Source organism: Chlorocebus sabaeus, chromosome 2 (genome assembly GCF_047675955.1).
Source record: "Chlorocebus sabaeus isolate Y175 chromosome 2, mChlSab1.0.hap1, whole genome shotgun sequence".
Lineage (NCBI taxonomy): Eukaryota > Metazoa > Chordata > Mammalia > Primates > Cercopithecidae > Chlorocebus > Chlorocebus sabaeus.
The window spans coordinates 26,349,803-26,371,536 of NC_132905.1; the positions used below are offsets into that span (position 1 = coordinate 26,349,803).

General features: G+C 41.6%; 1 protein-coding gene across 1 annotated transcript in view; it reads right to left on the reverse strand.

Annotated features, from left to right (window-relative positions):
• Window positions 1-21,734, reverse strand: part of CTNNBL1 (catenin beta like 1) — a 183,080-nt gene that overhangs the window by 103,677 nt on the left and 57,669 nt on the right. The window contains exons 4-7 of the mRNA XM_008017862.3: window positions 21,489-21,628; window positions 10,504-10,601; window positions 2,855-2,948; window positions 105-196 (exon numbers count right to left, since the gene is read on the reverse strand). Of these exons, the coding sequence (XP_008016053.1) occupies window positions 105-196; window positions 2,855-2,948; window positions 10,504-10,601; window positions 21,489-21,628 (424 nt within the window). The remainder of the gene's footprint in view (window positions 1-104; window positions 197-2,854; window positions 2,949-10,503; window positions 10,602-21,488; window positions 21,629-21,734) is intronic.

Here is a 21,734-nt window from a genome sequence, read left to right on the forward strand (position 1 = left end):
TTAGATCATATGGCCCAGCATAACAGTCTATGCCAATAACCCAGCATCAATCACGCCCAGAGTAAAGATAGGTGTGAGCTGCAGTTCCCCACAGCCAAACTCACCTTCAGCCTCTTCAACAGCCACTGCAGAAGACCCTGCTGGGCACCGTCTGTACACATCTCAGGCCGGAACTCAGCCATGTTTTCCACAATAGCTGAAGGGAGACAGACACCAGTCATTTGGGAGGACAACTTTGTTTCTGTCTGCAACCAGCTTGCTTCCCATGACAGGCGTGTTATTCCTCTCCCCACTTCCCTGCATTCCTCCCAGCCAGATGCTGGGTTGTCATTTTCAGATTAACCAGGGAGTTGCTGTGGTTTTCTTCTTCCAGTTATGCTATAAGTAAAACTCATAACTGAAAATGGTGGAACTCACAAAAGGGCTAAGTGATAGATTTTCTATGCTAATAGGGAACACTAGAGCAGAACACACAAAAGGGTGAATATCTGCCTAAGAAGTTTCACCCAGTCCCGAATGAGTCCCAGAAACCCATAACCAAAGAGACAGGGAGCTAGGCAAAAGCCTTAGGGAAAAATCAGGGGCTGGTGAACTCAGAGTCTCTCCCTTTCCTGATTCATCCATTTGCAGTTCTACTTCCCTGCATCAGGTGGAAGCAAGAATATTGCAAAGCAGGCAAGCATGGTCTTTTTAATTGAACAAAATAACATGCACAGAGGGGAAAGGTCATGCTGGCAGAGGTAACTCCCAGGTACTAGGAAGCAAATATATATGGTCCAGCTATCTCCTACAACAGCCAAAGTGTTGCTTAATAGAAAAATTAAAAATTAGGAGGAAAAAAAAGTTATTGCATGACTATGATACTGAAAAAGAGAACTTTTTTTTAAATCACCTGGAGTCCTTAATATCAAATGGTTTCATTTCTTTCAGCCCCCCTTCCACTCCATATCCTGGAATATGTTACTATCATGAAACAGCTACACTTTTGTGTTCCCTAAGCACAATACCCAGAACACACTGGGTGTGAATTTTGAAGAAGAAAGGGCTGAAGAAATCACCACACCTCCTATCTTCTTTCTCACTCCTTTGCCCACATCAGCCTCTACAGTGGCAAGTTAAAGGATGACCAGGCAGGGGAAGCACGAAGCTGTGGGAGCAGAGGAGTAATGAAACCCTGAGAGATGAAGAGCACTACGACACCCTGAATTACTTTCTGCCATTTCCTACAAAAATCAACTCATTCGTTTTAATCTTCCATGCCTTTATCCTATTCTTCTGCTTATATTTTAGATGGTTTCCTATTGTTCACTTGAACAAAATCCAAGCTTCCTGCCATGGTTTACAAGGTCTTCCATTATCTGGACAAACTTACTCCTCCAGTTCCATCTCCCACCTCTGACTGTCACAGGCCATTTCTAGTCTTTCCTCAAATCCCAGCCCCATTCATGACTTTGCAAATGATACTCCCCTGCCTGAAGGCCCTTCTCCCATTCCTCCACCTGTCAAAATGCACCTGTCTTCATATTCCGCCACAGTCATGCACAGGAGCTAGCTGCTCCTATCCAGCAACTTGGAGGCTCTTCTTCTTCATTCCCACAGTGCTTTTCACTGACTCCTATGATACCATCTGTCACCCAGCATTGTCTTTCCTTTCTTTTCAAGACTCACCTGTCTGTCTGCCCTGTCAGGAGCAGAACCATGCCTACTTCACCATAATCTACCCTAGCACCTAGCACAGTGCCTGACAAACACCAGGCACTCAATAAGCGAGAGAGAGGGAAGAATCTCCGGAGCTGTTAGTAGCTGGCCGAGCTGCAAAAAGATCTCTGTAGACTGGCAGGCTGGTACTTTTTATTAACAGACAGTCAGTAGTCAGTTAATAGACTTTTGATACCACAAAATCCAGCATTCTGCTAACAAATGGCAATGCCAAATTCTGGCTCTAGACTACAGCCAACCCAAATTACAGAGTGTTGTGTTCCTCCTCGTCCCCCCAGGTGCCCATCTTTCCCCTTCTTTATGATAATCCTCAAGGAAAAGAGTCCAGAACTACAACAGAAATACGTGGTACACAAAGGAGCTAAAAATTAAAATCTACTCTCATCAAATTTTCTGCTTCCACTGGGCCTCGTTCATTTCTCAAGCTCTGCCTACAGATATGTCATCTTTGGTTTTATAAGACTGACCAGTAATAAAGAGGGCTACCCCCAAAACACAATTTTAAATAGGATATTGGTTCAACAACTTTACAAAAGGAAAGACTGGGGAGATTAAAGGAGGAGAAGGAAGAGGAGAAATACTACAGAGGAATCATTTTAAATGAAAATCTGATGTAGGGACAGTCAAGTAGTAGCAATATTTCAACTCACAGTTTACATGGTAGTCTATACCTACGAAGAGAAAGAAACACTAACTCTTTTTCAAATCAAATGTCCTACAAAAGTACAGAGCGGTCCAAAAGTTTGCAGTTCCATTGAAGGAAAGTGATAAGAAAAACCAACTTAAAATGATTTAAAATGTTTAAATATACACATTCCAAAGGAAACAAAATTAACCAGCATAGACTTCATCCTAACTTTTGGAGGCAAAGGCCTGCTAACCAGAGCCAGTGGTTTCTGACTAGGAAGGTTACCTACTTAGTAGATTTCTGCTTTTATTACCTACAAGCCAAACCAAAGCTGCAGTTATATGAAATTTACACAAAGGTCTTCATTTCTGAGAAGGCAGTTTGGGAGCAGAAGGAAGGAAAACACTCCTGCTGTTGACTCTATCATGAAGAAGGAAGGGAAATGAGCACAAAGTCCTAAAACAAACACAAAGCAACTCAGGCAATGGCAAGCACCCTTCCTCTCACCCAGAGTGTTGTGGACGCCATCTGCCTCCTCTTTCACAGACTCATCCAGGCGCTCCAGATTCTGTACCAGCAGTGCTACCACCTGCCCATCCACCTGCAAGAACAGCGAAGCAAAAGGAGAGAGGGATGTTACAAAATGGTCCCCAAAATGTTCCCGTTCCCACACTTACTTCTCCACTATTTGAATGAACAAAGTAAGTAAAAAAGCAGCAATCTATGGTTTACAAGGTGCTCTCCCATCCCATTATCTCTTTTAAGTCTTAAAGTGACCCTGAGGTAAGTAAAAGGCAGGCATCATTATCTCTAACTTCAGATGAATCAACTGGAGCTCAAGGAGACAAAGTAAAATCCAAGGTTAAAAAGTTGGTGAGTGACAGTGTTAGCACTTGAACACAGACCATCTGAAACCAAGCCCTGTGCTCTTTCTCCTTCTGTGTGGTACTTAGACAACTCACGAGAACGCCATCTTAAGTCAGGTCAGCGGTTCATTCAAGCCAAAACACATTTCTAGGCCAATGCACCAAAAGATGTTTCGCTGGAATGTTCATCAGTCACATTTCATGTTGACCTCAAAACATTCCTGTTTCCTTGCTAAGCTTTTATGAAACTACTACTTATAAAGAATTTATAGTTCCCTCTTAAAAGGAATAATCAACACAATAAAATATCTTCTATTTGTATGACATGGGATGCACAGAAAGCTACTGCATTTCCCTTAATGGAGTCAGACACGTTGAGACAGATAGGAAACTTTCAGTAGCCACACCATACAGCTGATGTTCAAGACGTTAGTGACTCAGCCAAGACCACACAGCTATGCAGCAGTGGAGGCAAAGGCAAAAACCAGGCTTCCTTCTCCTTAGGTGAAATGATGCTTTTAGTAATTCATGCTACCTCCTGTGCACAATCTGTGTCCTAGGGAGACTGCCCTTAGGTAGCCCTGAGGCACACCAAGGAAGATAACTAAGGAAACACCTAGTTTTCTGTCATCAAGAAGGGATGATCCATCTGGTAACGGATTCTTAAGCACAGCCAATAAGTAAAGCCACATCTGAAGACACGGTCTGCTGCATATTTGTGTCATCCTCCCTCTCAGTGTTTCAGTTTCCTCACTTACAAAACGGGGATAAGTTCTAAAGAGTAAATGAAAATATGTGACGGGCCTTACCCTAGGTCTAGTTCATGGCAGCTGCTCAAAGAATCAAGTAGAAGGTTTGAAACTAGCCCTTTACCCTGTTGATACCTGATTATTCACTGTTCCTCTCTTCCACTGGCTAAGAAAAAGCCAAATTCCCAAAAGGCAGGCACCTTGCTTCATTCATCTTTCTACACCCTAAGTCTACTACAATGCTATATACAGCAGATACTCAGTAAATCTTGCTAAATTTAAATAAACTGATGGAACACATAGTTTGTGCACTGTAATTGCTCCATTTATCCTCATGTAATTCTCACATCTTTCACAGGCGAGAAAGTAAAGGCTCTGAGAGGTTAATTAGTCTGATTGAAGTCACAAAGCTGGTGGCAGAAGTGCCCAACTCCAACTCTACTTTTTCCCATAATCCCCCATTATTTCAATGAGGGGAGAGAATGAGGGAGAAAAAAGAAGGAAATGATCTTATCCAACCAAATACTTCCAGAGCCCTTGCATGTAAGTATTCTATAGACACAATTCAAACCGAGCTTGAGGAGGCAAGCCATGGCAGGCGGCATAGATCTTGAAACATGGACTCTTTACTCTGTCTGGGTGAGATGTAAGGGAAATATGTGGATAAGGGAAATGTGAAATTATTGACTAATTTGTGATACCTGAACCACAAATGAATAAGATTTTTCTAGGCTCTCCTTTATGCCCTGGTGTGAGGAACAAGGAGGGGATACTATTTGAAGAAACACTGATGCCAGATTTGGGAGCCTGTAAATACAGGAAAGTGCTGTTTTCCCATCTTGTGCCAAGAGCTATACAATCTTGCTCTCAAATCTCATAGCCAGCAAAAGCTTCACTAAAGAAATCCACTACAATGTTTTCCTTAATTAACTGGACAATTTGAGTATGTAAGAGAAAACAGAAAAACATCTGGGGGAAAAATATGAACCATGTCACAGTATGTTTTTCCCTAAATCACCCTGATTGACTTATAATCTCCCTGAATGCTAAGGCAGCAGACACCACTACTCCACTGGGTACCACACTGCTTGCCAGTTCTGCAAACTGCTTCACCAATTTCAATTGCTTATTGCCGCTTTATCTGCATTATTTTTCCCCCCTTCTTTGATTCTTAGTTATGTTTCCCATCTCTGCTGTTTAGAAGGTGGTGGGGACACTGTCAGTGAGCAATGCGTTTAAGTCCTAGAGCTGAATGGTTATGGATAACAGGCCTCCGGCTAGAGGAAAACCTTTTTTCTTGCTACGGAAATCCAACCCCTTTTTAAGCTTGCAAACTGTGAAACTTTATGTTTAGTTGGGTTAAATGCAATTTTATCTGATTGCAGGAAGGCCAAAAGCAGTCAAAATACATTTAGCTCAGAAAAACCTTCAAAAATATTTATATTATGCATGGCTCTGGATATCACTGAGTAAAAGTACAAATTAGCATTCTGATCTATTCCCTCTAGCCCCTTGGGCCTACGTTCAATTTTCTGGACCTGTGACAAAGTCTGAAACTAAAAACAAATCCTGCTTAGGGATTAAAGCATCAGCTGGAGAACCCTTGCCTTGGAAATCAGGACTGTCTTGGGTGTGATGTTTTCTGATAAGTCATTTGTTATTTCTGATTGTTAGCAGGCCTCCCAAACAATATTCCAGGAGGTCCTACTGAGATAAAGTTCAAGGGCACGATCAGACATTATCTTCCACTTGACCAAAGAGGATGGATATAAGAGAAGAGGAGGAAATAAAAAAGGATGAGAGGTTTGAAGGAGGATTCTTTTTCTATCTGGTACAATCTGCCAATAAGCTTTCTCAAGACTTAGACTGGGGTTTTTCTGCCTACTAGGAGTTTCAGAAATTTCATAGTTAAAAGACAGTAATAACAATAAAACCCATACCCACTGAATCTTGATCAAACAAGTTTTGAGAATAATACAGTAACATGGTCATAATGCAAAACTCAGGCCTTTTGTATTCGAGCTGTAACTTTTCAGCTTCCATTCTTGCCCCTCCAGTCCCTTATCCACACAGCGGCTAGATGCCCTGTTTAAAACGCTGGTCAGGCTACGATATCACTCCCCGGCTTACATCCTCCAATTACTTCCCTTCACCTTGGCAATGCCACCCAACCTCTTCACCAAGGCCCACAGAGCCCAGTGTGGTCTGGCCCTGACTCTGTGTTCTCCCTTCCCCCCAGCTGTACACTCACAAGACTGGCCTCTTCTCTGTTCCTTGAATATGTCAAACTCAGTATTGCCTTATGTCTTTTGCTCTTTTCCCATCCTGCTCTTGAACATTCTGAATGGCTGGTTTCTTCCAGAACTCAGGCCTCCCCCGACTATTTAATCCAACCTGACTTCCCAGCCACTCTATCTCACATCACTCTATTTTAATTCTCTTAAACAGAGAACCACTCTCTGATAGTTTTCTTGTTTATGTATCTACTGTTTCTCCCTACACTCATACCATGTGAGCTCCACAAAAACAGAGGCTTTGTCAGGCTTGCTCACAGCTATACACCTGGTTCCCGGAATCAGGAACACATCAAGTGCTCGATAAACATTTAGTGAACAAATGAACAAATGAATTTTGCTTTGGAACAAATACAGATGAAGGTGAGAACATGAATGGAAATGGGAAGGAATAAGATCCAGGAATTTTCAGAGTAAGTACTCTTACAGCAACATAAACCTGGCCAACTTCAGTCTCACCTGGGCAGCACAAATCCATCGCCAACCAAGTCCAAGGCAAACCGAGATGGGGCTTCAAAGTGTAACATTTCAGTAGGGTTAACTGAGTGCAGGAATGGGTATGGAGGGTAGTCCCCTGGTAGTCCACATCAAAGCCACTTTTGTGGAACTCTATAAAGAGTTTCTGTGAAGCAAATGCTGGCTCCTAGACACTGGCCAGCTACACCACCCAGCCACACTTCCATCTCCACAGGCTGGGGCACCTCCATATGCTCTCATATCAAAGGCCCCCTTCAGAGGCCACTGCTGATACCTGCAGCTCTGCAGCCCTTCCTGATTATTCCATCAGAAGCGAGCGCTCCCTCCTCTTCGTGTCCACAGAAGCATGCCTCTCTCATAGCTGTTTTCAATGTTCTGCTTTGTATTATCATTACTTATTTCTTCTTTTTTTTAAAAAAAAAAAAAAAAAAAAAAAACTAAAGCTCTATCCTCTCATGTCTTATTTAGGCCCACCCCATCTAAATGTGGTTTTATTGAGTGTTTGTTCAAAATGTTTTGGAAATATTTTTTAAACTGAAAAAAATGTTTGTTGAACTCAATATTCACAGATATCTGTGTGGCAGATGATACATACAATTTTAACCTGACATTTGCTAAGTGCTTAATATCTGCCAGGCATAGTACCTTTATAACGATAGTGGTCAACATTTATCAGGTGTTTACCCTGTGCCAGACTGTTCTAAAGACTTATTAAACATCTCACTTGTTCCTCACTTTGGTACTGTATGATAGGCACTACTGTTATCTCCATTTTACAGAAAAAGAAACAGTATGGAGAGGTTGGTAACTTTCCCAAGGACACACAATTGGTAAGTGACAAAGCCACTGCTCTGACCACTCCCCTGATGGGGATCACCCCTCAGGAAGGACAAACTCATAAAGAGATGTCTATAATCCAATGTGACAAGTGCCAAGATGTACAAAGTGCTAGAACAACACATCCTACTGAGGTGATGAGTCTGGAAAAAACTCAAAAGGGAAGAGATAAAGTTTAAGTCAGGCCTCACAGGATGAGAGGTAGTATTCCAGGTAGCCCCAGAGAAGCAAGGCTAGGCAAGCGCAAGGCAAAGCATGAGCAAAGGCATGGGACTACTTAGCACATGGCAAGTTTTGGGACTGGCAAGTAGAAAAATGACTGTAATTTAATCATCACTCTCAAGAAGTCCAAAGTCATCTGTGGAGAGGTAAGCCAGAGAATTGCCATCAAAGCAATATACCCTCTTGTTTACCACTCTTCAGAAAAGAGTCCATTTTCCAGGCTACCAGATCAACTTGTTACAAAGCACAAATATTTGCCCTTTGCGTAGGAAACAACAGTAGATACGAACCAAATTTTAAAACCCTGAAGAGCCCTGAGAATGCCAGGACAGTGTTCTTTCCCCACAAATGTGCTATCCTATTGCTTAGGACTTCCAACTGGGAAAAAGACCAAAGCAATAACTGCAAACTGCACACCACAATAAATTCTGCTACATGCCCTCCAGCCTCTGCTCATGCAATTCTAGGCCTCAGATATTGGCCCCAAATTAAAACTACAAAGACAACTCAACCCTTGTAATATGAGAGTACTTATCAAATTTCTTCCCGAATGCAGCACAAGAGTAAAAAAAGTAAGTGGAAGACCACCGCCAGTTCTGTTCTCTGATATTTACTGATGACTTCTGACTGGTTGCAGACAAGCAAATAATCTACTGGAGTCCACGAATGTTCAATGCTTGTGATTCCTACCAGCCCCACCAGGATAAACCTGTAAGAGTCAAAATCTTAAACTAATATAATAATAATAAAGACTAAACTAAACAAACAGAACATCCTGCATAGCAGTTACCTAATGGCTCCCCAGACAGAGGGTGAACTGTTTCTTTCTAAACAAACAATAAAATCTGCCAAGATGCAGTTTTTGTCGGTGGGCTTGGCAACATGGAAAAAACAAAGGGGACTTTTGTGTGAATTGCTGTTTCTGGGTACGTTTTACATGCAACAGCCAGACTAGCTGTTCCTCTCTCGTCTTCCCTATTCAGACAGGCAAAGGATGGTAATTAAAATCAGCCCAGGGACCAGGCAGGAAGGTTCATTCAGAGCCATGTAATTAACCTCTGGAAGGTAAGACTGCACAAACGACACTGCGGGGACACAGAGTAGGAGCAAGTGCCACAGTCTTTCCTCAGACGCCCCTCAAAACAAAAGGACTTCCCAACATCATCCTTTTCTTTCTGCGCAGTGGTTCAAAGGAAAAATAAAGGCCCTGAATTCTATAAAAGTAGCAGTTTGCTCTCTAAAGGAGCCTGAAAGAAAAATGGCCATAGAAATTTTCATTATACTCAGTCATAAATGGCCCTGCTGGACTCCAGCCTCACTTCCTGTAAGAGCCAGTTCTTCATAACCAGTGGGTTCACAACCCCTTCATTCACACCAAATGCCAGCAGCGAGCACGGCACATGGGAAATTTCTAGTGTCGAGAACATTATGAGAAAGGGTGAGGAGGGGGTGGGCAGTGTAGCAGTGGGTTTTGAGATCATCTGGGACCCCAGGCCCAGCTATTCTGATTCAGTGGGTCTTGGGTAGGACTAGAAAGTAGCCAAACAAGCACCCCAGGTGCTTCTAATACAAGTGGCTGTAGTGATCTTTGATAAACTGCTAACTGAATCAAAACCAATACCAACATCCTTACCAGAGAGAAAAGACAAGACAACAGAAGGAAGAACAATCCACAGAGCCTTGAGGAAGGATACAGCTCTGCAGGTGGACAGAGCTCCACAGGTGGTATCAGGGTAGGGGCTGGACTAGATGCACTTCTGCCACTGGCCAGCTGGGGTGCCTTTTCAGCTTTGTGGCCCTCTCTGATCACCAGTGAACTAGGAAATCTAGGGTGGTGGAAACAGAATTGTGGTGGGGATCAGAACATGCAGGCTCTTTTATCAGCTGTCACAGGACTGGCTGAGCAACCCAGTGGGAGTCTTCACTTCTGCAGCTGGGTTTCCTTCCATGTAAGGCAGTTCGACTTTCTGGCACCTGGCCACAGCTGCACCTCACAGACCAACTCCTCTGGGTTGGCTGCTGCGTGGATCAATAGCTGAGGAATATTCTGAGGCCTGGCCTAAGGCTCCTCAAAAGACTGCAGACATCGACTGCCCTGTCTTCTACAGGCAGGGAAAGACATTCTGGCCTCAATGAGCTATAAGGTTTATTCTCATTTTTAACATTCTCCAATTCCTCTCTGATGACCTATTTGTAAAATAAGTAATAATACCTAGTCTCACTGGCACTTGGGATTAGAAAGTCCAGATGAGAAAAACATTTGTGAAAGCTCTTTGTAAAAAGGTCAGTAGCAACAAAAGAGAGGAGGAAAGAAAGGGGCAGAAAATATAGAGTCTAGGCGACCACAGGTTCAAATCCTGGCTGTGTGACCACGGGCCATTTGTTTGGCCTCTCTAAGCCACAGCTTCATGGCTGTATATGGGAATAGCAGCAATAATGCCAATGTGAAAGGATGTGGTGAGAAGAATGAGAAATGGCCCTGCCCACTGCAGAGACTTAATGAGGGCGAGGCCTCTGCCTGACACAGTTTCAAAGCATAAAGCACTGCCCCAGTCATATCTCTACTTTTTCACTCTCCTTATTCACTCTGGTCTCGCCACAGTCCAGCCTCACTGTGGAGTTCCAGCTGGTACCCACTCTCAGAGACGATGGTGGTGGTAATGCCAACAACTTATACAAACCTGCAAAACCCCAGAGGATGTGTAACTTACCAGAGCATCGATAAGTACTTCTGCTCCCTCTTCACTCTCATGGAGGGTGTCTATATCTGTTAATTCCTGAAGCAAATCGACCACGGCTATGGACACATGTGAAAAATGTTAAGGGTATAACACACACACTGAAACGCTACCGATATTTTTCTTCCCTTCTGTTTCCTCCTCAATTGCTTTATCACCATTTACCTTTAATAGACTCCGGTTTTATTAACATCTCTTCAACAGGGTTCTACCCACAGTGGGTGTTCATTAAATGTTAACTGACTCACTCGGTCTCTTTCCTTATGCTGCCTTCCTCGCTGCTTAGTCCATAGGTTCACTGAATTTTCACAGATTTCAAAATTTTAAATAGATCACCTGGGAAGTCACTTTTCCAGTTTGAAATAGGCCAACACCCTCAACCTCATCTCGTAATTTAAATTCTTGAAACTCAGTATAATCTTAACTACCTTGTACAGTTCACCTTCGAAGGCAGTAATCATTTCTAAGAGGTGGCTGATGTTCACCAAGGAGTCTTCAGAGATCAGGACACGACATAATTGGTTGAAAACAAAGGGAAAAATTTATATGGAATTGGGCTAGTCCCCATCAACCTCTGTCCCCTCAAATGTCACACTGCTATGAATATAAAAGGAAGAATAGAGAATTTAAAACTGTGCAAAAATAGGAAAAGGAAAGGGAAGTACAGGGCCAGGCACAGTGGCTCATGCCTATAATAACACCCAGCATTTTGGGAGGCCAAGGCAAGAGGACTGCTTGAGCTCAGGAGTTTGAAACCAGCCTGGGCAACACAGTGAGACCTTGTCTCTACTAAACATTTAGGAAAAAAAAAAAAAAAATTTAGCCAGGAGTGGTGGCACATGCCTAACGTCCCAGTTACTTGGGAGGCTAAGGCAGGAGGCTTGCTTGAGTTCAGGAGATCAAGGCTGCAGTGAGCTATGATCACGTCACTGCACTCCAGCCTGGGAAACAGAGTGAGACCCTGTCTCAAAGGAAAAAAAAAAAAAAGAGAGAGAGAGAGAGAAAGAAAAGAAAAGAAAGGGAAGTACAAAGAAAGGGAAACATGAAGGAGAGAGTTATATTTGGAAACTGGGTGGCAGAACTAAACTTATAACTAAGCTTCCTTTCCCTCACCTGAAAACTCTCTATCTCTCTCTCTTTCTCTCTCTCTCTCTCTCTCACACACACAGGTGCACACACACACAATGGGGTGGGGGGGTGAGAGAGAGAGAGAGAGAGAGAGAGAAACAGATACCTTGCTCCAGCAAACTGCATTTATTGAATGCCCATGATGACTAAAGCACTGAACATGATAAAGGCCAACCCATTCTTCATTCTGGGCCTCAGTTTCCTCATCTGTAAAATGAGAAAGATAGATAATCTAAAACAATTTTAAAAACCATACACCACAGGCAATAACCAACCTGTAACAAATGAAGAATACACACGGACAATATGAACCACACGTGTCCTGAAAAGGAGCAATCAGATGCAGCTGGGGAATTAGTAATGACTTGCTAGAAGAAGACTGCTCAGAAAACAGGCAACTAAAAATATGAGACAGGCAGACTAGAAGGTAAAACCATGGGAATAAAAGCAGAGAGACTGGAATGTACAAAGGCATTTGAAGAGAAGAAAGGATTGGAGGAGAGGGGAGGGAAGCGGAAAGGGGAGAGAAAATTGTAACTAGCTGAAGAAAATAACATTTTGAAAGAATAAGCTAAAAGCTGTGTGCAGGATGCATTAAAGCACGGTGAGCATGAGGGATGGGGTGGCACACAGGAGCCACCACGTGGACAGCATGTGTGGGTAGTTGTGGGAGCCAGGCCTGAAGGAGAAAGGCCTATTCCAAAGCTACCACATACAATAGAATCCAGAAGATTCAACAAAGGTCAGAATCAGGGCAGTTTTACTAAAAAGAAAAAATAAAAGATGCAGAACATATCAACAAAAATGACAGGACCTGCTAGCTGATGACTGATGTTCTGGGTATTATATGCAGGTCTTTTGCTGAAAGAAAAATTACTTGAAGGTTTGCTTTACTCATCTCTAACTGACCAGCTGACCATCATGAATATGTAATTAAGCTTTCTGTGTCTTACTCCTTCACTCTTAAAGGTGATATTTACCCAAAACTTAATATGAGCAAAGAGCTTAAAGGTCTTTGGACAAAAATCCTTCATGCTTAACATCTTCATCTAAAAAATAATCAGAAAGCTGTTGACAGAGTCAACATATGTGCCTGATATAGAGTAAACTGAAACACACAAATTATTTGAATCAATTATAATAAAAAACAGCAAAAATAACCAGGCTACCAAACTAACCCCTAGAAACCCTAGAGCTACCCTTGACTAGTAGGAATTAGTAGTTCTCCCTCTCTAAAATTAAAATAGTCATCATCATAATAGCCGCCATTTTTAAAAGTCACCGCATCATGTCTGGTGCTATGCTACTGGAATTCTTTCAGCAGCATTATAAGATTCGGTGCAAGTACTATTTAACAGATAAGAAAGGTAAAGCTAGTAGTTGTTAAGTTCTCTGTCCTGTGGTGGCTTATGCCTATAATTCCAGCACTTTGGGAGGCCAAGGTGGGCAGATCACTTGAGGTCAGAAGTTCAAGACCAGTCTGGCCAATATGGTGAAACCCTGTCTCTACTAAAAATGCAAAAATTAGCCAGGTATGGTGGCACACGCCTGTAATCCCAGCTACTCAAGAGGCTGAGGCAGGGGAATGGTTTGAACCCAGGAAGTGGAAGCTACAATGAGCTGAGATTGTGCCACTGCCCTCCAGCCTGGGTGACAGAGCGAGACCCTGTCTCAAAAAAAAAAAAAGTTATCTAAAGGTCACTGCAATAGTAAGGGAGAAATGTTAGATCCACCTGATTTCAATAACAATGCTATTGCCAACTATATTTCATATTAATGCACAAGGGGATATACACTCAGTTTAAATATGGCTACATTCAGGTAAATTCTAGCTACTGACCCTGCTGTAACCACAGAGAAAAGAACTATCATTTAATTCCACCATAAATTAGTAAAAGACTCAGGGAAAAGAATAAAATGTTAACACCTCCCCACTCTTCCAAGAAACTCCCATATTTATTCTCTTGAAAAGTGCATAATCCATTCAAAAGCTTATTTAATATGTATGGCAACATTCACCTAAATCCATCCATCCATCCATCCATCCATCCATCCATCCATCCATCCATCCCCTCACTGTGGAGTCAGATGTCTACAGGACAACTGAGCTGGGCACGGTTGCTTATGCCTGTAATTCCAGCACTTTGGGAGGCCAAGGCGGGAGGATTGCCTGAGTCCAGGAGTTTGAAACCAGCCTGGGCAACATAGTGAGACCCTGTCTCTATTTAAAAAAAAAAAAAAAGCAAATAAATAAATGTCTATAGAACAAGGATCTAAATCAGGCATGCAATAATGCAATAAGTAGTGTTTATCTTTATATCTCTTGAATAACAGCATGAATGATTAAATACTTATTAACTTGTATATGATGATTATTAAGCAATAGCCTCAAAAAGACAAGTGAAGTATATCTAAAAGACGAACAGATGAAGAGTCAAAGCAGGCTTGAGGACAAGGGTCATGTCATATTCATCTTTGCCTCACATCTTTAATGATCTGAATGGTCCCAAAATTATCACCAGCCATGTAATCTTGTGCAAGCCCCTTTATTTCCTTAGAGCTTAATTTCCTCATCTGTAAAACTGGGGTAATAGTCTCTGCCCAGCCTCTTCCACTGAGTAGCTATAAGGAATAAATGAGATCACGTATGTCAAAGGCCAAGGAAGTTAAAATACTCAAGAAATGTAAAAGCACTATAACACAGATTGTTAGTCAAGTCTTCCCACAGAATGCCCAAAGCCCTCACTATTGCCTTCATTTTTCCAAAAGCCTCTAAAATCTAAAGTTTAAGCTAACAACAGCATGGTCCCCCCTTTTTGGGTCACAATGGGTCCCTTTTTGGGTCACAATGGGTTGGAAGATCTAATTTTATATTTCAGCTATGCCACAGAGATTCAGATTGATCAAGTCCTTTTTCAGTCTCTCAGGTCTTGTGGGCAAGATATCACATTTTTCTTTGATTATTCTTATACCACGCTCACAAATGTGTCACATGAAACCTAGAAACTTAAAAAATAAGAAACATTTTTTAGACAAAGGTGATTTTATAGAAAAGCATAAATGGCTTTTCCAGGAAAATTTGTTTCTTATCATGTTTCAATGGATATCTACTTGCCTACTTTCCTGCCTCAGTTGAGAAGTCAAACAAGAAATCAGCTACCTACCAGGCCTGGTAAACATCTCATCAATCCTACCACTAACTGATTTTATATAAATTCCCAACTTTCACAAAATAGCATTTCAGCAAGGCAGTAATAAGTCTGTAATTGCCATCATCAACTCCTGGGTAATATAATATGACCCAGAAGACAGAGGTCATTTGAAGACCAGAAAGAGGAATGAGAATCAAAACTAAAGACAGACAAACTCTCAATCTTGATGAGAAAATTCAGCATGGTTGGCCATCCCTCCAGCATTTTTCTTCACAAGCAGACTCTGGGCATGGGTGATAGGTTTTTCCACTGTAGTTACAATTTCATTTCACAAGGTAAAAGGCTCTTCTGTCCAAGTATAATAGGAAAAGAGAGAGCTTGTCTCCCTGCGAATTACTAAAACATAGCTTTTGATAGCCTATTTTGTCATGTCGAGTAGAAAGGCCACCCACGCACTCCCTCTGTACCTGTCTACCACTGGGGCAATAAGTTAGTGTAATAATAGGTAAAGCAGAAAAGACCAGCTGGGCACAAAATGGTCCATAATACAATGGCTCATGGAAAAAAAGAGTGGTGTTTACTTCTATTTCTTGGCGCTGGATATTTGTTTTGGGGTCATATCTCACTTAGAGTCTTGGCACAGAAACTAAGCATTAATCTCATTAATCTCCAATGAGATGAGTCCACAAGGAACAAAGTTATTAAAAAAACAACAAAGAAAGAGAAATAAGATGTATTAAGCAGATGGCTTTTTAAAAGTCATTTCAAAAAAGCTTTCTTAAGACAAATAAACCAGTATAGATTCAGAGAATATAACTGTTAATGCAATAAATGTGAGCTTTTTAAAAAATTCTCTTTTCTTTAAGTTCTACACTAGGACAGTAATTAGATATAGCTCAATTAATGCAGATGAATTTCAAAACAGACAAAATGGTCTTTTTCTCCTTTAAAAGCAGCTGGCACAAAGCTACCTAGAATGAAACTGGACACTTATTCCAATCCTAGATCAAACTAATATGAAGGAGAAAATGTACTCATTCAACATTCATTAAGTCCTTATTAAATGCCAGTGGGGAGTAATATGCCACAGGGGAAATGTCCAAAGCAGGCTACAACCACCCTAATCTTCCAGGGACATAGATTTCACCTAAAACAAGACCAAAAGTTACATTAATCTGGTACCAGGTTTTGTTTGTTTCAAGTTACATTAAAAGATCCTTCTTCTACATTGCCATTTTGGCACTTTTAACCTAAGGTGTTTATCTTCAGAGCACATTTAATTGGCTACAAAAAATAAGTGGTTTATCAATACATATCAAGGAAGTCAGATGACAGATGAGAAAAAGAAGTAAATTCTTCTAAATGTAATTTTAATTCTGGAAATATCAAGACAAATATAGCCCCTAGCAAAATAACAGCTCAAAATACGTAAGTCTTCTTAGACAGTGCTGGTGGGAAAGCAATGGAGCAAATACCAACTCCCTCCCTGTCCAATTAGAAGAAAGCCCCTTAGGAGGCTCAAACCCTTCCCAGCCCTATTCTTGCTCATTAGCACTGGGTCTGCAACACAAGGCACCCTTGACTATTGTACACACCCTCTGGGACAACATGGTGAGTCTCAGTCAGTTTGTTCCACTTTAGTATTCTCAGACCCAGATTACTCAAGTTCAGTTGATCCCTGTTGATCTAAAACACGGATCTCCTTATTTTCCAAATTCCCACAGTAATTCTTCACAAAACTCACTTGACAACTCTGTAAGTTCTCCTGGTTTTCTAGAATCAGAAGAAAACTAAACAGTCATTTGGAAAAGAACAGTGCTAACGACCACTCCCTAAAATTATTCCACAACAAAACGAGCCGTCCCATCAGCACAATGATCTACTCTGCCATTTACAAATTTTTCCCTGCTTAAATATTAGCATTCAACCCAATGTATTGGTACCTTAAGTTAACATTACAGTGAGACCTCATTTTTCTGTCTCACAAAGGGGTGAAGAGAAAGCAGACTTTGAATAAATTGGGTTCAGATTACTGGATTTTTTAAATTTTAATTAAGGAATAAGGCATTTAGCTGGGAAGCAGTAGTCATTGTTTGTTTGTTTGTTTTTTGTTTTTTGTTTTTTTAATTAAGCCATGGACCTGATACCTTGATAAATTTGTAGTGACTACATGAGCAGCCAGCAAGACCACATCAGCTTCCATCCGGAGTACGATGAATGGCAATTTCCATTGCAAAGGGAGAGGCTACAAAAATAAACCTGAAATGCATGCTAATCTCCACGTCTATCAAAAGCTTACCCATCTCCACTCCCCACACCCCCAAGCCAGGGATGACACACACCTTCTCAGGGCTCCAGTCAGTGGTATTTCCTGAGCATACTGGTCCAAAGGCACTCTCCACACACACCAAGGGGGTGGGGGGTGGGAGTAATTAGAAGGTTTTTGCTTTAAACTGATTTATTATTTTTTATTAGCATCCAACACACTTATCATACAAAGGAGGAACCCAGTAAATAACAGTGATCTACCAAAAAGACTTTAGAAGGGACTCCACTGACCACTCAAATTGAGAACATGGCAAGCGACACACAAAAACAGAGTATTTATCCATTTGGCGCCATGTGATTGTTGTTGTGGTTTGTTTGTTTGTTTCCCTTTTATTCCTCTTTGTTCCTTTGAGCCAGTGGAGTAAATCTGGCTTAAAGCAGTCCACAAAAATGGATTTTTTAGCAATACTTTAATATCTTTAAATGTACTTTTGGTTTTATTTTTCCATAGAAACACTCTAAAAGGTTCACAAGAAAGGAGCTCTAAACACGTTTAATGATTTACTTTAAAGGAAAAAGTGTTTAAAAAGCATTACTTTGAAAAGGCAGCAGCTGCTGGGTTCCACCTTCTGCTCCCTCCGACTGCATTTAGAGTAATCCTCCAAAACCATGGGAAGTGTGTGCTCCCCACCCCCAAGATATGCTCTCCACAGATCAGAATCCATTCTGCAGCCAACCGATGGCTGGGCTCCAGCCTCTCAAGGGGGCAGATGAGGCACAGAAGTGCTGACAAGCCCTCACCAGCAGCAGTGATGCAGAGCGCCAGAATAAACTCTGAAGCTGCTTCTCACGGTTGAAAGGATGAGGCACAAGCTGTTTTCTCACATCCTCTGCCTCTTAAGGTTACAACAAACCAGCCTCTGATCCAATTAAAATCCCTACAGTTTATGTTTTTGCAGAGCAGGACAAAGCAAAGATGACCGGTGCTTGCTGGGAACATAACCAGCCATGTATGGTCTTGGTTGATAAATGAAGAGTTAAAAAAGATTAAAAATTTAAGTCATGACTGCCATGAAATTGTTTATTCATGGTAAGGTGTTTTGGGCAGTTACAGCTGTACAACAGTAAATTGTTAACAACCGTTTCCTGAAGAAAGATTTCCATTATAGATCACAGATAAGACAAGCAGCAGAGTGCAATGTTGCAGGGAGAGCAACGTTCCGACCAACAGAGGATATGGTAGATGCAAGTCAAGAGGACCTACCCTTTCCTGAAATCACTTTAGAGAAAAATCGTACTTTGAGGAGGATGACATTTACCCTAATTGCTGCCTCTAATTAAAATTAAGGTAATTAAAAAAATTTCAAATGCACTTTAAATTTGATGTAAGACATAATTAAAAATCAGATTTTAAAAAATATCATTAGGGCAGTTGGGTGCAGGTTGGCATACAAGAGGAAAAAAAAACAGTTTAGCTCTCAGAAAACAGGAGGGAAATGGCAATCTGTCAAAGTTATTATAGGGGGATGTGTTTTTTCCCTTTTTAAAGACCAGAACTTAACAACTTGGAACATCTGTGCCCTTGCCTTTCCCAAATATGCCGATGTCGAGCAGCGTTTTTTTGTGTGTCAGTCTTCTCCCCAGCAGGAGCCAGGCTGGTGAATCAGCAAAATGTCAGTATCTTCCAAAAGCTGTTACTATTATTTTGAGTTAGCAGGAATAGAAAAAAGAATGAGAATGATGTTTTCAGAAAGAAAATAAGTCATTTCGGTACTAATACACAGGGTAACAGGTGACCATGCGACTCTGTCAGCAATGTCGTAAATCCCACAGGAAGACTCGAGGTGCACTGGAGGAACACTGGACTGAAAATCACAGACCTGAAGTGCCAGTCTTAACCTCAAGTTAGCTGTCCAACATCTGGACCTCACATTTGTCACTAAGTAAAAACAAACAAGGTGCTCAGCTAAGTCCTCTCTAAGGTCTGATCAGATTCTGAAATCTACCCTTCTGTAGGTGAACTGAAATGTGAAGTAGCAACTAGAACTCGTAGTCTCTGAATCTGTGAAGATTATTAGTGCCCTGAATAGAGCTAGGCGTATGGCAGTTACCCGCCAAAGAAGGAATATTTATATCCCCCCACAGATTCATATGTTGAAGCCTATCCCCAATGTGATGGTACCTGGAGGTGGGGCCCTTGGGATTAGTGTCCTTCTAAAAAGAGACCCAGCGAGCTCCCTCACTCCTTCCACCATGTGAGGATGCAGTGAGAAAACAGCTATCTAAGAACCTGGAAGCAGACCCTCACCAGACACCAAAACTGCTGGTGCCTTGGTCTTGAACTTCCCAGCCTCTAGAACTGTAAGAAATAAATTTTTGTTGTTTATGAGCCACCCAAGTTCACGGTATTTCGTTATAGCAGCCCAAACAGACCAAGATAATGCCCAATATATATTTACTGACTGATGCTACTTGAGCAACCAGCACAGCTTATGGTTCCCAAGGGCTTAGCACAGTGCCTGGTACATCGTGAGCACTCACAGCAGGTCTACTGAGACCATGTACTGAGCTCACACAGCAACAAGTTAACTAACTAGGGTCCTTATACAACCCAGAACCCCACAGCGAACCCTGGTGAACAAAGTCATAAATCTGGGAGCTAACAGATCGATTCTTGATGCTATCTAACATTACATGAAGCATCAGAAATGTCTTAAGACTGTCCTTCAAGAAGCCTGCATTAAAATTATTCACTGATTTATTTCTATGAGAATTATCAGCCAGGCAAGAACTTAGTCAGACACGCTCTCAGGAGAGAGATTACCAGAAAGATGAAAATAACATGAAGCAGCAGCAGATTCCCTGTGAATATCACTCAAGCAGACTAACTTCATTTGTCTCTTACCTTTGGAAATCTGGATTTAAACAGAACAACTACTAGAAGAGAATTTGGTTTAATGAACATAACCCTGTCCACAGACACATCAAAAGCCTTTGCAATAAAGCTACTGCACATCTGATAGCCAAGATAAAGTATAAAATGGTTTTGGAAGTCACGATTCAGATTCAGTGACAAGTAACATTTACTAAGTGCCTACTACGTATCAGGAACTGTGCTCAGCATTTATACACTCCTTTGATCCTCTCAGTAACACGGAAAGCTACTCCAGAGGCTGAGGCAAAACCACTTGAGGCCAGGAGTTTGAGCCCAGCCTGGGGAACATTGCAAGACCCATCTCCAAAAAATAAAATAAAATAAAATAAAAAATTAGCTAGGCATGGTGGCATGCACCTGTAGTCCCTCCTCAGGAGGCTAAGGAGTAGAATCACTTAAGCCTAGGAGTTTGAGGCTGTAGTAAGTTATGATTATGCCACTGCACTTCAGTCAGGGTGACAAAGCAAGACCCTGTCTCTAAAAACAAATAAAAATAACACTGAAAGACAAAAATTATTAACTCTACCTGTGCAAAGAATACAAGCTGTGGAGGGGCACCATCTTTCACACAAAAATGAGGCTGAGAGTCAAACCTAGATTGTCTGTTTAGGTCTAACATGAAATTAACAAATATTAAATGTTATTTATTATGTGTTGTACACAGTCTTTTTTTTTTTTTTTTTTTTTTGAGATGGAGTCTCACTCACTTTGCTGCCCAGGGTAGATAGAGTACAGCGGCATGATCTCGGCTCACTGCAACCTCTGCCTCCTAGGTTCAAGAGATTTTCCTGCCTCAGCCTCCTGAGTAACTGGAACTACCAGTGTGCACCACCACGTCCTGCTAATTTTTATTTTTATATTTTTAGAGATGGGATTTCGCCATGTTGGCCAGGGTGGTCTCAAACTCCTGACCTTAAGTAATCCAACCACCTTGGCCTTCCAAAGTGTTGGGATTACAGGCACAAGCCACCACAGCCAGCCTCACTTTTAGGAACTGGAAATATAGGAATGAACAAAACAGAATAGCTCCCCTGTCCTCCTGGACATCCAAATGTGCTTTCTACCACGGTTCACTACCTTCTCTAGTCTCAACTCCACTGGACCAACAGTTAGCAGAAAGATGCCTAAATTAACAGATACAAATCTGTCTGCCTTTGCCCCCATAAGGGGCCTTCCAATCCACATCCTAAAAAGTAAAGCTGTTAAAGTATGAACAGATATATCACGATGAATTCTAGTACTAATAAGAGCAAATAGGACAATTAAGGATTGCCCAAGATTTGCAAGATTTGTTAATAGAGAAAAACTAGATTTTCAAATGAGTAAAAAGCACTGTGTGTTTCAAGATAGAAGATAATTAGAATGGAAACAGAACATCAGATTTTACAGCACACATCTACAAAGAGAGACAGGAGAGTAAACAGCACTTCCCCACCACGTCAGCTTTCCTACTGAGGTCAGATCTGAAAGGATATCTGTATTATCATGTCCAAGCAAGCCGAGAAGCGACTGTACGGCATTCAGCTCCACCAGAAGGTGGTACAGGTCTGGCATGGTGGCCACCACGTGCATCTCCTGAATGATGTCATTTAGGTCCAGCTCGGATTCCATGAACCTAGGAGGGAAAACAAGACATCATTAGAAGTAAAGGAGCACTATCAGCAATGAGGAGCAAACAGCAACAATCTAGACAACAAGACAATCTGTCAAAGTGTCTACAA